Source organism: Geotrypetes seraphini, chromosome 1, assembly GCF_902459505.1.
Source record: "Geotrypetes seraphini chromosome 1, aGeoSer1.1, whole genome shotgun sequence".
Classification (NCBI taxonomy): Eukaryota; Metazoa; Chordata; class Amphibia; order Gymnophiona; family Dermophiidae; genus Geotrypetes; species Geotrypetes seraphini.
Window position 1 is genome coordinate 305,275,792 of NC_047084.1, and position 14,010 is coordinate 305,289,801.

Below are 14,010 nucleotides of genomic sequence, written 5' to 3' on the forward strand. Positions count from 1 at the left end.
ACCCGGCCCATGTGCTTAAGGCCTCGCCCACAGGAGGAGCCTAAGGCTCCCGGGCATCTCTCCTGCCGTGGGTCGTGGCAGTTCGGGTAGATGAGTGATGGCATCGCGGTAGGGGAGATGAGGCATCTCTCCTGCTGTGATGGTTGCGATGAGTGGGTGGGTAGGTTGCCGGGCCGCTGAACTGATCGCGCCAGTGGCCATCAGCTCAGTGGCCCCTTTTTCGGCACTTAGACCTGGTTTGACTTCGTCTAAGTCAAAAAGGTATAAATGCCGAATTGGCAACCTCCTAAGGTTTTGGTTATATCTGCTGCACGCCTAGGTGTAGGTCGGCCCACCTCCCGCCCTTTCCTCTCCTCTAAACACGCCTCTTTTCTCTCTGTGCGTTTAGAGGCAGGGGAAAGGCCTAAGCTGGTTTTAGATACGTCTAAAAACCAGCTTTGGTTATGGGTACTTGGACGATCAGGCTTTTTGATCGTCCAAGCAGCCATTTAGGACACTTTTTTTTTTTTTTTTTTTTTTTTATTATGAACCTCATAGGGATTGGAGATATTAAGATTTAAATAAAAAAATAGCCATCTAGGAATGTTCCAGTTATCAAAGTCCTGGAACCACATTAAACCCTGGGCCAATCTGAAAGATAAATGGTATCTCTTAAAGTCTGGTAGATTTAAGCCTCCTCTTAATTTAAGTAATTTTAACTTATGACTTGCAATTTGTGGCGGTTTTGATATCCAATGAAACTTACTAATGAGGCTGTCAACTTTTTTTATAGGAAAGGTGAAAATGAAAATGGTACCATACTAAGAATGTAATTAATTTTTTGGGCTAAAACCATTTTAATGGCCTCAACTCTACCCCACCAAGAAAAACAGAGGGGAGACCAGGATTCCAGAGTAGATGTTATTAATTCTATAATAAAATTAGAATTCAAGGTCATAGTTTTATCTACTGTTGAACTGTACCATTTTGAGCTGGGGCACACTAAACCTAGTGTCCCTGGCCCGAGACACTTGGAAGTGTGCTGGCGTCGGTGTGATGCCGTCATGCGCATGTGTGATGCCACTGTCAGCAAATGTGCAAAGGCCCTTCAAACAGGCCTTGCACACAAAGACCCGCGCTGGAGTGAAGGGCCGGCAGAGAGAAGAGGTGCCGGCATCGGGAGATTGCTTATAGGACGTTCCTCTCCTCGGGTTTTCAGGCTAGCACTAATGAATATGCATGAGAGAGATTTGCATATAATGGAAGTGACAGGCATGCAAATCTGCTCCATGCATATTCATTAAGGCTATCATGAAAATCCGATTGGCCTGGTGGTCCTCCAGGATTGGGTTGGATCACTGCTGAAGATAGTCATCGAAAGCCAGCACCGTTCCTGGTCCCCAGTATACCATCTCTCTTTCTGTCATTCCCTCTCTTACTGCAAAGGGAGTGGGGAAAGAGAGAGGAATCCAGAGTGAATCTCTCCCACCCCTTCTACTACCACATCCAACATTTCTCTCTCATCCCCTGGACCACATGCAGCATCTTTCGTCCCTGCCTACCAGCCCCATGCCCAACATTTCTCCTTCTCTCACCCCTCTCCAGCACTATGCCACATCTCTTCCCTTCATTCGCTCCACCACCATGTCCAACATTCCTCCCTCTTGATTCCCTTTCAATCTGTGCCACTGTTCCCTCTCTACCACCATATCCAACATTTCTCCCTCTCTACCACCATATCCAACATTTCTCACTCATCTTTCTCTTTCCTATGCATCTGTACCTCAATCCTCTCCCTTCCTATACCCCTCAATCCTCTCCCTTCCTATACCCCTCAATTCTCCTTTCTTCATTCCCCATGTGCACCATGGAACCTAATCTTTATTTTTTATAGAGAGACCTAGATCAGACATTCTCCAAGCCCCTCCTTCCAAAAGAGACCCAGGTCCTTGGGGCAACGTTTGAAAAAAGAAATATACTGATGCCTAGATTCTCAAAAATTTGCGTTAAAAATGGATGGGCCGTTGTCGCAGCCATTATAGTAGTGATTTTAAACTGAGTCATTCTCCAAAAATTGCTCATGCAAATGAGGTTGGTGAAGAGAAGTGAAAATTTGCTAAATTTGCATGTGCCTATTTCCTGCTGCCACACAACTCCCCTCTCCCCCACCCGTGCCTCTGGGCCAATCAGATCCTCAGGCCCCTTCCTCACTGGGGAGGGGAAGGCTGCCATTTTGAAGAGGCGGGCCAGCTGGCTGGAGTGAATAGGCATCCCTCCAGCCAGCCATCTAAGTAAGGTAAGAGAGAGAGAGGGTGGGGGTTGTCAAAGGCATTGGGGGGGGGGTTCTGTGGTGACGGGAGATAGTGGGCATCTCTCCCACTGATGGAGGGTGTTGGGGGTGTGTCGCTTGGTGGCGGGAGGGAGTGGGCCTCTCTCCCGCTGCTGGGTTGGGGGGGTTTATTAGTGTTGGTGATGGAGCGGGGTGGGGGGTTGTTATTAGTGTCAGTGATGCAGCAGGAGAGAGCGGGCATCTCTCCTACTGAACTTCAATTTGGGATTTGTTTGTTTTTTTAATTGCATGGGAGACTTAGCAGTGATTGTGCGATGCGAGAAGAGAGAGTGGGTATCTCTCCTGTCGATCTTCAATTTTTTATTTTTTATTATTATTTTAATTTGGAGGGAGGGGTCTGAGCTGTTAAACCTTACTTTCCAATCAGTTAAACCTTACTGATCAGAAAGAAAGGCAATGACAGCTGAGACCTGTCGGTAAATTTTGGCTGCAAATGTGGCACAACGAGGTTAGAGAATCACTTGGAGTGATCATTTTGACCTCGTACTACATTTACATGGCAGTATCGGAGACTGCTAGAAAACTCAGAAAAGACCTTCCTAAGCTGTTTTGATAATCTGCCGCTAAAATATGTGCACGCTAAATCAGGTGGAACCTGTTTAGTGAGCACATTAAAGGCAGATTTTAGTTTTGAGAATCTGCCCCTAAATTGTTTGCTTTCACTCCTCTGTCTCTAGAAAAGGAGAATGGAAGAATGATGCAGTACAATTGAACTAATGTAGGATATTTTGAGAAGGTATCTTTTATTTTTTTAACTGTTCTTATGAGACTGGTTTAGAATAAGAATAAGTTTGACAGCTTATTGTGCAAATCTTTCTAAATCTTTTACATTTTAGAATATTCTTGTAAAAAAAAGCATGGGTATTTTTGCTTAAGCACAATCTATTCAATTTGAAGTTTTGTAGCAGGATTCTGGTAGAATGGAGAACCACATTTGAGTGATAATACTGGTGTGTGGGAAGGGGTAAAATGCGGACCCTGCGGATTTCATCTCCACGTCCTTAAAAATCTTCCTTCATTTCTTGACAGCTGCGATTTCAGATTTCATGTCTGCAGGTCTGCGATTTAGCCCCTCATTCCACCACTGTAACTGTTGGTGTTTTTGAACCCTCAGATCTGTGCTGATAGTCTTATTAAATAATAATTAATTTGAGGAATCACTTCAGCTAAGTGAGGTCTGCGCTTTACCCAAGAGCTGTGTCAAAATTTATTTTTCCTTGGTCCAACCGGGTCTCGAACCCAGATCATCAAGCTCACAGTCAGCTACCCTAACCTCTAGGCTACTTTATTAGCTTGTGAAACCATAAAGGTTTGCCACTTAGTTTCAGCATAGGTTATGGCTCCTTCACTTCTGCCGCCTGTCAGGATCCGTCTATTAAATGGTCCAAGGAAAACTTCTAAACAGCAATGTCAACTCTGTTTAACTCTGATGGACTTCCATGACACTTTAACTCTGACAGACCCCAGTGCTTCTCCCTCCCTCACCCCATGGATTTACTTTGATAGACCTCAATGGCACCCCCTCCCCCTTTTGCAAATCTGTACTCCCATTTTTGACAGCTGTAGTTACTTATTTCAGTGTATTTCTGATTACAACAGTGGCTCCCCGCTGCAAACCCTATGGATCTACTTTCATGGACCTCCAATGTGCCCCACCACCTCCCCTGTAGGTACTGTCTGAAATGGAAACCACTTCCCCAGGTTATCTGTTGGATGAACTAAGCTTCAAATTTTGGCACTTATTCTCAGCAGAGGTCCACAATGCTTCACTTCTGATGGAAATAAGTGCTGTAAAACCTAACCAAACATAAGGTCTACAGTGCTCGGGCAGAAAAGTTTGCTTTCTCTGGTTCATGCAGGTCTTGAACCCAGATCATCAGCGACCCTAACCTCTAAGCTACTTTCTTAGCTTATGAAAGCCTAAAGTTTTTTTGCCACTTTTAGTCTCAGCATAGGTTATGGCTCCTTCACTTTTGCCATCTGTCAGGATTTGCCTATTAAATGATCCAAGGAAAATCCATAAATAGAAGCCCACTCATTATTTTACCCACTCATTATTTTACCTATTCTGAAGTAAAGTGCAGGTTGCAGGATTTCAACTGCACTTTCTAAAACATTTGCTTCCCTGGGTTTTGACAGATGCCGTTTAACTCTGACGGACCTCCATGACAATTTAGCTCTGACAGACCCTATTGCTTCTCCCTCCCTCACCCCTAGGGAAGCAAATGTTTAAGAAAGTGCAGGTGAGATCCTGCATCCTGTACTTTCCTATCAGCACAGATCCATGGGGTCAGAAACGGCAACATTTACAGCGATGGAATGAGGGGCTAAAACGCAGACCTGCAAACATGCAATCTGAAATTGCAGCTGTCAAAAAACGAAGGAAGGAGATTTTTACGATCGTGCGGTTTTTACCCCCCTTCCCCTGGTGTGTTTGTTTTTGAGTCCAGGGAATCCACGCCCAGTGCTATAGAAAAATAGTTATTCCTGTTATGCATTCTGTGCTCCATTTTATTTTTTTCCTAGTGCTCAGCCTTACTCAAGACTTCTCTCCATCTCCCTCTACAGAGTTTGGCAGACTCTTCTTGGATCTCAGAGCTCCTTTGGACCTTCTTTGTCCCCTTCACAGTTTATCAAGTAAGGTACTAACTATCTCTCACTATCATGAGGGGAGGGGGCAGAAGAGAAAGTAGCATGGTTAAGGGTAAAAGCTGTAGCCTTCCTGGTGAGAAAAAAATGAGACCACTACACACAACTATTGAACCAAGAAGGAAGGTGGATCAAATTAAGTGATACTTAATATCATACTGCAGTTATTAGCTAACCATTTGTTGTTTTTCAGTCACCACCTTGGGTGAATTTCTTCATAATCTTTTTTTTTTTTTTTTTTTTTTTTTTTTTTCAATAAATAAATTTACCTCTTGTATTGTGTTTTTTTACACAGTCACATTATCAACAAATTTCAAAACCAGAAAATTAACACTTTTCTATACAGATACTTTTTGAAAGTTTTAACGCTGTAAATATTCACTTCCGTTCAAAAAGTTAATTATTTTTCTTATCCTCACCAGTCCAGAACAAGTGGGTTATGCTCATCCAGCAGATGGAGACAGACCAAAGCATTGTGAGATCTTCCCTATAAGGGCATTATATAGAGTGAGGTCATCGGCATTTCTCTGTTTCCAGCAGATGGTGACCATTGTGCTTAGCAGTTTCTAGTCTAGTTTTGAGGTGATAACTCTTGGCCCAGTTGCAAAATTGGTAGCCACTTAAGCAGGCAGCATTTTGCTACTTCATCTTGGTGATACTTGGAGAAGTCTGAACCTTTTTCCTCTCTTCATGTTTCTGCTCCTGACACTGAGGTTTTTTGGGGTGTTTTTTTTTTTTTTTTTTTTTGGGGGGGGGTTCTTTTCTGTTCTTCCTTGGAAATTGATACTGTTTAGTACAGAGTAGCCTGTAGAAATAAGTTGAGTTTTGCACCCTGCCCCACCACCCCCCACCCAGTAAAGATTTGCTGAAGAGAGCAGTAAGCCAATATTTACTCCTTAGTATCCATCCTGGCCATCCTACATGGATGGGTTATGTAGCATGCATTCCTACCAGCAGATGGGTGGAGACTAATCTTGAGGGTTCCTAGCATTGCGGAGGGGTAGGGGGATGTTATTGGGGTCAGTGGTGTTTGTAATTCATTCTGTCTCCTTAATTTCTTTGCTTCTCACCCAGGCTACCTCCTTGGTTGGGACTGTGGACCTTAGGGGTCACATTTTGCCCTGGGAGTGTGTGACTTGTGTATCTGGGTCCCATCCCCCTGCCTTCCCTATACCTCTTGGCTCCTTGACCCTGAAGGTGGTTTTTGGTTTTGGAGGTCCTTGTGTGTCAGCCTCTGGTGCTGTCTTGGGGCCTTGTTTGCCTTGAAGGTGAGCCTTGTCTTTTCACTGTGTAACAGGCAGAAAAAAAGCATAACATCTCCTTGACAGTGCTCTGTGTATCTCATTTTTGTGGGGGTGATTTTGTTTGTGCTCAATTTGGAAGCACACAGGCTTTGCCTTGCTTGTGAGCAGTTTTTGGTGGGGTTCTCAGACACATTTCCCCCCCCCCCCCCCCAGCATTCATCCCACAGCATCATGGATGATGAGCTAACTATGTAGCTCCTGACTTGGTCTCTAACTAGTATTTCCGTTGGCTTTTTTTTTCTCTGAACCAGTATTTCTGCTGTTTGTCAAGTTGGGGGTGCCCTCTTGGTCTGCTTCTCCTGACTCAACTCAGTTTATACCTGGCTTCAAGTTGAATTTTGGGGTAACTTGTTTTGCTCTAGATCCTGTTAAAAATACAATAGACTAAAAGAGAAGTGGAACAAAGGTACATCTCGGAGGCCTGAGATTTCTTATCCCCCCACCGTGACCACGGAAGCCTCCTTTTAGAAGACAGTGCAGTGAGTTTTTTTTTCTATTTTATTTTCTGCGTTTCTGTGTGTGTGGTTTTTTTCCTATTTCTTCAGGCAGACTAGATTATTGTCAGGAAAGTTCAAAACCTCTCATACCTATCTCTTTAGAAGCGGTAAGGTGTATTTTGTAGTTTTTGGCACCTGAGAGTTTGTGCATTTTTTTTCTAGAATTTCAGATTTCCATTGTAATTAATAGTCCTTCAGATTAGAATGCACAGCACAGGGGACTGTAACTTTGATGGGGAAGATGGAGTCTTTCAGAACAATCTTTTATGACCTGATGCTCAAAACCTTACACCAGTGATTAGTGTCAGCATTAGTGTGCTGCCCAATGCTCCAAAGGTTTCAGCACAAGCAGTATTTAAATGCGGTCATTGAGTATCCTGCAGCAAGCTTTAAAAAAAAATTAAAAATGACTGTCAGGCATGTTTAGCACTGGCAAAAACACCAGATCTGGGGCAACATTAGAAGGGTTGATTGAAAGGAAGAGTGCTTAATAATGTGCCCCCCCCTACACACACACACACCTTAATTTTAAAAAAAAACCAAACCCTCCCTGGTCTGATCTGGTGTTCCCACCCCAAGAAGCTAGCCAAAGCCATAGAGGGACCCCTAGCCATGCCAGACACACCCCTGAAGTGCCCTAGGCCTACCCCCATCTCCCACAGACCCAAAATACTTTGTAGAAAGCAGGGAGGAGGCATCCTTCCCTCCTCCCTCTAGGATAGCATCATCAAAATGGTGGCACCCTGGCTGGTGTATTCTGGGATGCATTGGGTAGGGTCTGAGTGCATCCCAGAATGCATCAGATGGATGCCACCATTTTGATGCTACACCAGAGGGAGGAAGGAAGGATACTTGCTTTCTATGAGGTATGTCATAGCTGTGGGGATGGGCTTAGGCCATCAGAGGATACCTCGGAGGAGGGGCCTGGCCTAGCAGCTCAGGGCTGGAGTACCAGGGCTTTGGTTATGGCTTTATTGGAGGGGGGGAACGTGCGTTGGGGTCAGGGTCAACTGGATCACCAGGGCCTTTTGTAAGAGGACCCAGGAGGAGGAACACCAGGGAGTCTGTCTGGACCTCAGCTAGTGAAAATTGAAACTAAAAGCTACAGTGTTGACTTTGTGCCACATTACAGATGATATCACCACAGGCTATTTTAAGTTTATCCTAAATTTAGACTTAAATTCCTGCTAAACTTTATATCAAAATTATTTATTTGGAGCATACTATTTATCATATAAACTACTATGTAAGATCATAACTGCATACAATTACATTTACACAAGGAAAAGAATCTAGAGAGAAGCCCCACCCCCTGTTTATCTCACCATCTTCTGTGGTCTAGTGGTATTGTCGGGGCAGGAGTGATTCCCAGTTCTTTCCCATGTCATCTTTACTCTCAAAATAGCTTCTGGAACCTCTTGTACAGTCTCACAAGATTTTCTGTAGAGGTCATGGCAGCCATTTTGAGAGTAGAGCTGGCATTAGAAAATGACCCAGGCACAAATTTTTTTCTGTCACTGCGGAGCTCATTTTCCTGTCCCGGTGAATTCTTTTCCTGTCTTTGCCCCATTCCTGTAAGCTCTTTCCTCATCTGAATCCTCAAACATTTTAAAATCATAAGTGTTTGAGGCTTGTACAATTAAGGCAGAGCTTACAGGAATGGGGCAGGGACAACGACAAAAACTCGCTGGGGGTGGGGAAATTGAGTTCCTATTGGGACAGGGAAAAATTTGTCCCTGTGTCATTCTCTAGCTGGCATGACCAAGGACAACTGCTCTTAGACCCCTAGACTGCCATTATTGTAAGACTGGCCTGAAAGAATAAGAGGGGCAGAGTGGAGGGGGAGGAAGGGAGACAAGACAAAGCACAAATTTTTCAGCTTCCACTGAAAACACATGGTCAGTTTCAGCCAAAATTGAAACCATAGCCATAGTTTTTCAGCTGAAACCAGGAAGAAAAAGGATTTGGGGCCAGTTTCGGCACCGTAACTGAAATTAATTTGAAACATAGTTGACCTCTACTTGATAATTTCATAAGAACATAAGAATTGCCACTGTTGGGTTAGACCAGTGGTCCATCGTGCCCAGCAGTCTGCTCACGTGGCGGCCCTTGGACAAAGACCAGCACCCTAACCAATGTTCCCTCTAAGGATTGATGAGGTGTGTGCAAAAAAAAATATGCATGAGCGACAAGTTACATACTCCACAAATTTATGAGCAGGCATGGAGGACACATTTTTAAACAAATGTAGTTTATCCTTGTACTCCTTATGTATTTTTAATCATCTATGGATATGTTTGTATGTTTATTGTTCAAATGGTTTTATTTATTTCCCCAAATTTATTTTTGTTATACGCATTGAAAATATTTGATATTGCATTTAAATCAAAATCTCAATAAACTTGAAACGAGTGCCCATGAGATTGTGGGAGGGTTAAATACTCAAAACTTAGAAGAATAACAATTTACTTAAAGTTTTTGCTTCGCCAGCTTTCTGGTATCTTTACATACAGTGGCGTACCTAGCATATGTAACACCCGGGGCCCATCATTTTTTGGCACCCCCCCCCCCCCCATCTGTACGAAAAACATGATTTTTAGTAACAAGCCACACGTCACTCATGAGTACCTAGGAAAAGGCAGCATCTTACATATTGCAGTGAGCAGTACATCAATACACCCCTCCCCCTTTTACAAAACTGTAGTGTGGATTTTAGCCACGGTGGTAACAGCTCTGACGCTCATAGAATTCTGAGCATCAGCGCTGCTACCACCACGGCTGGCGCTAAAAAATGCTGCACAGTTTTGTAAAAGGGGGGGATAAAATAGAAATACACAGCTTCAACGCTCTAGCTCAGGGGTGCCCAAACGTTTTGGGCTTGCAAGCTACTTTAAAATGACCAAGTCAAAATGATCTACCAACAATAAAATTAAAAAACACAAAGCACACTATATGCTGAGAAAATGTTAATTATCATTCCTATTCTGGGTTTTTTCAAAGAGGTCAAGGCAGATGACTCTATGCATTGTCACCTCAGTAACAACCATACAAAAATAGACAAATATACCCTCCTCCCTTTTTATTAAACCACAATAGCAGTTTTTAGCGCAGGGAACTGCGCTAAATGCCCAGCGCTGCTCTCGACGCTCATAGGCTCCCTGTGCTAAAAAACACTATTGTAGTTTAGTAAAAGGGGGCCATAGTGCAAAATATAGACAGCATATATAAATTCAGACACATTTTGATCACTAAATTTAAAATAAAATCATTTTTCCTACCTTGTCTGGTGATTTCATGAGTCTCTGGTTGCACTTTCATCTTCTGACTGTGCATCCAATCTTTCTTCCCTTTCAGCCTGTATGCTTCCTCTCCTCCAGACCTCATTCCCTCCCCCAACTTTTTCTTCCTCTCTCCCTGCCCTTTCTTTCTTTTTTCTCTCTTGATGCCCCCTTTCTTTTTTTCTGTTTCCTTTCTGTCTCCCTTCCTGCCCCTTCTTTCTTCCTACCCTCCACAAAGCTACTGCTGCCACCATCAGGGGAAACAAGCCCCAAAGCCACCGCCGCAACCATCAGGGGGAAACAGGCCCCAAAGCCACCGCTGCGGCTGCCCCAAGCTCTCTCTGCTTCCCACCGGGCCGACCAGCAATCCCCCGACGTCAATTCTGCCATCAGGGAGGAAGTTCCGCCCAGCCAGGCAGTGATTGGCTGGCCCGAACTTCCTCTCCGACGGCAGCCTTAGGGGGGGTGCACAACCGGGGCAGACCACCCTCCCTGCCCCCTTGGTACGACACTGAAGACATGGCAGCGGCTCCTCTCACGAATCCCCACCTGCGTCGGAAGTCCGATGGTTGCATCTTTCAACTTTAAAATACAGGCCGCCGCTGCTTCCTCTCACCTCCGCCCGCCCTTGAGTGAGCGACAGGAGAAAGCGTATGAGCGACACCACTGAAAATAGTGAGCGATCGCTCATGCGCTCACCTTAGAGGGAACACTGGCCCTAACTGAGACTAGCCCTGCCTGCGTACATTCTTGTTCAGCAGGAACTTGTCTAACTTTGTCTTGAATCCCTGGAGGGCGTTTTCCCCTACGACAGACTCCGGAAGAGGGTTCCAGTTTTCTACCTTTGCTTTACTCTTACCAGACCTGTCTAGATCCCCCACTCAAACACTTTTTTCTAACATTTAGCTGTTTCTGCCAGACAACATCTCTGCTTAAGAATCCAGTGATCTAATTTTCATACCCAGCAACTCTCCTTTAGAAGGGAACAGGAGAATCATGCAAGACTTGAAAGGCTGTGGATCCATTCCTTGACTTTTCAGATAAACTGATTATGAAGCCACCTTCCTAGAATTGAATTCTAACCTGTAAAATAGTTTAAGGTAACTCTTGAGGTAGTGATTGTATGGGAAGTTTGGTGCATGCTCGGAAAATATTTGAGCTTTTTTAATGGGTTTCCACTCTCTTGCTGTTGAGCTTTAGCTTTAAAAATAATTACTCACAATTTTCTAAGGTTACCATTTCTTGGTTTATCAAAATACTGATAACTTTACTCTACACTACAGCATGGGTGTCAAAGTCCATCCTCGAGGGCCACAATCCAGCCAGGTTTTCAGGATTTCCCCAATGAATATGCATTATATAAATAACACCGGGATTTATAATATCAATTCAATAGCTCATACATTAAAACATAACTCATAAATAGAAAGAGCTATACAATTAGTATAAATATTATAACTATTGCCACTTGCCCAAATAATGTGTTCAGTTTTATTACTTTTTATCTACTTATAATTCATACCTTTATAAATATATTAAAACATACACAGTCTACCCAAACACCTCACTAAAAGTTCATACTTAAAGTGCAACAATGCCCTTATAATTTACTGCGATATCTTCAGTACTGTATTAGTTTTCCCTTTGTCAATTGTATTCTTTCTGTTGTGGTCCTTCTTCATACACATTATTTGGGCAAGTGGCAATAGTTATAATATTTATACTAATTATATAGCTCTTTCTATTTATGAGTTATGTTTCAATGAATATGCATTAGCATACAATGAAAGCAGTGCATGCAAATAGATCTCATGCATATTCATTGGGGAAATCCTGAAAACACGACTGGATTGTGGCCCTCGAGGACTTTGACACCCCTGCTCTACAGGGTCCCTTTACAAATAGGTTCCACAATGCTTTGTCTTCATCTGCTGGTAGACAGGCATAATCCACTTATTCTGGGCTGGTCTGGTGAGACTTGAGGAAAGTAAATTATCAAGTTAAAAATAATTTTCTATAATTAACAGCTGAACACATTTTTCAGTGTGTACAATAGCCTAATTGTGATACTAAGCGGATGCTTTTTTATTTTAACTTCAATATGACCATCTTCCTTCTTGACCCAATAACAGCCTCTTGGCCCTCCCCCCATCCTTCCTAGTATCATATCTGGGGATTTGTCACTGGCACTGCCTCCAGATCATATATTATGGGTTTTTCTGAGACTGCACAGCTCTTTGAATTTGAGCCATTTAGTGCTCAAACTCTTGTCCTGCTTGACAAGATGATACAGTGATGGATTTTATGTACCATATGACTCAAATGCAACCATGTTGTGCTAGAAAAAACAGAACAGCGGTTCCAGAGCCAGCATTGACAGCCCCTAGAGAAGATGAAGGGAAATTAATAAGCCAGGGAGAGAGAGGCATTTTTGAGGGATTGGCAATCGTTCAGGTGGTTGAGCAAGTCTGATTGGAAAGGGTTTCAGAGAGAGGGGAACTGGATAGAAAGTAATGGGGGGGATTTTATGTTTAAGGGATACTTATGTCACTTGGAGCACAACTAAGCTTGAATGCATCATTGGAGGGGATCTCTACTTTGCCTGATAACCCAGGGCACCAACCTACTTTATTTATGATCCTGGTAATCATGTTGAAGGTTGTTGGGGTGGAGGGGGGGTCCATCTTTTCTGGTGTATGCAGGCCCTGGTTCCCCTACTTGCTAACCTAAACATTGCCTCAGTATGTTATTAGCGTGTTTTATTTATTTTGATTTATTAACTGCCTCTATGAAGAGGTTCACCAAGGCAGTGGATCACTGAGTAGTAGCATTATCCATACATCTCATGTGTATGGAAATATCATGTTTCTGCACCTATTAATTGCAGCTTCTTTAAAGGCTTATAGTATGCAAAGTTAACTCTCAAACACCAGCCCCCTAGTTTTTCTTAATAAGATTTTGGTTCTTTGCATGAAATCTCCATTTGATCCCATAGCATCAATAGATTTAAACATAGTAAATGACTACAGATAGACCTGCACAGTCCATTCAGGAACTATCTCCTCCTTAATAGCAATAACTTTAGCTAGAAGAGTAAGCAAACATTACTTTTATTTCCCATATCCAAAAATTTTTGCTGTTAAATTAATTTGGCTTTAAATATAGTACTCTTTACAGTCCATATATACACAGCCTGTTCATCATTGAGTGTGAGGCCTTGGAAAGAAGGTAAGAAGTACTATGAATTGATGTGCAAACACAGCCACATAAGCAGTCCATGCAACATTTCTTCTTTTGACTAACAAAGGGATAGATAACTTTAATACTTGAGTGGTGCAAGTTGATCATGTTTTTCATATGCATGAGTAAAAGCATATATGTTCAGTTAGATATCTAGAAAACATGACCGATTTGCATTTCTTTGAGGATCAGAGTTGACTTCATGCCCTATCACATTAGGCACTGCAGTGTGTTAGACCTTTATCAAATTGGCTAGCCAACTGCATTCATTTGCTACAAGCTAGCAAAAGTTTAAATTAAATGATATAGTCCAAAATGTACTTAAGTTGTTGTAGTCTTGTACTGTCCAAAATGTTTTCCATTGTGAATGTTGGCTTGTAACCCATTCTGAGCTACTGGGAGGAGGGGATAGAAATCAAAATAAATAGTGTAGAGACACATTCTTTCAAAACAAATGCACTGTTACATGTTACCACAAAGTCTTTATAGAATGGTAGAGCTGGTAACCCTAAAAGAGGCAATTCTGTGAGATCTGTTTAATTGTTATAAAGATTTCTACCAGGTTACAAGAGCTAGCAAACACAATTAGAATAATCTTGAGTAGTGGGATTCTTCACGTGTGACTGACCCTGCTTGTTGATAACACTGTGTAACAAAATTTTTGTGTGGGGGATTTTTTGTTCCTGGGTAACGAGTGCTAATGCCACAAAAGT

At 42.8% G+C, this 14,010-nt stretch overlaps 1 protein-coding gene across 5 annotated transcripts in view; it reads left to right on the forward strand.

The window, feature by feature from the left end:
* Nucleotides 1-14,010, forward strand: part of AUP1 (AUP1 lipid droplet regulating VLDL assembly factor) — a 104,640-nt gene that overhangs the window by 63,418 nt on the left and 27,212 nt on the right. For 3 of the 5 annotated variants that reach the window (XM_033955200.1, XM_033955175.1, XM_033955208.1), the window contains one exon: nt 4,856-4,971. In XM_033955200.1, coding sequence (XP_033811091.1) covers nt 4,856-4,971 — 116 coding nt within the window. The remainder of the gene's footprint in view (nt 1-4,855; nt 4,972-14,010) is intronic. The other 2 variants (XM_033955192.1, XM_033955184.1) reach the window with 1 other exon arrangement.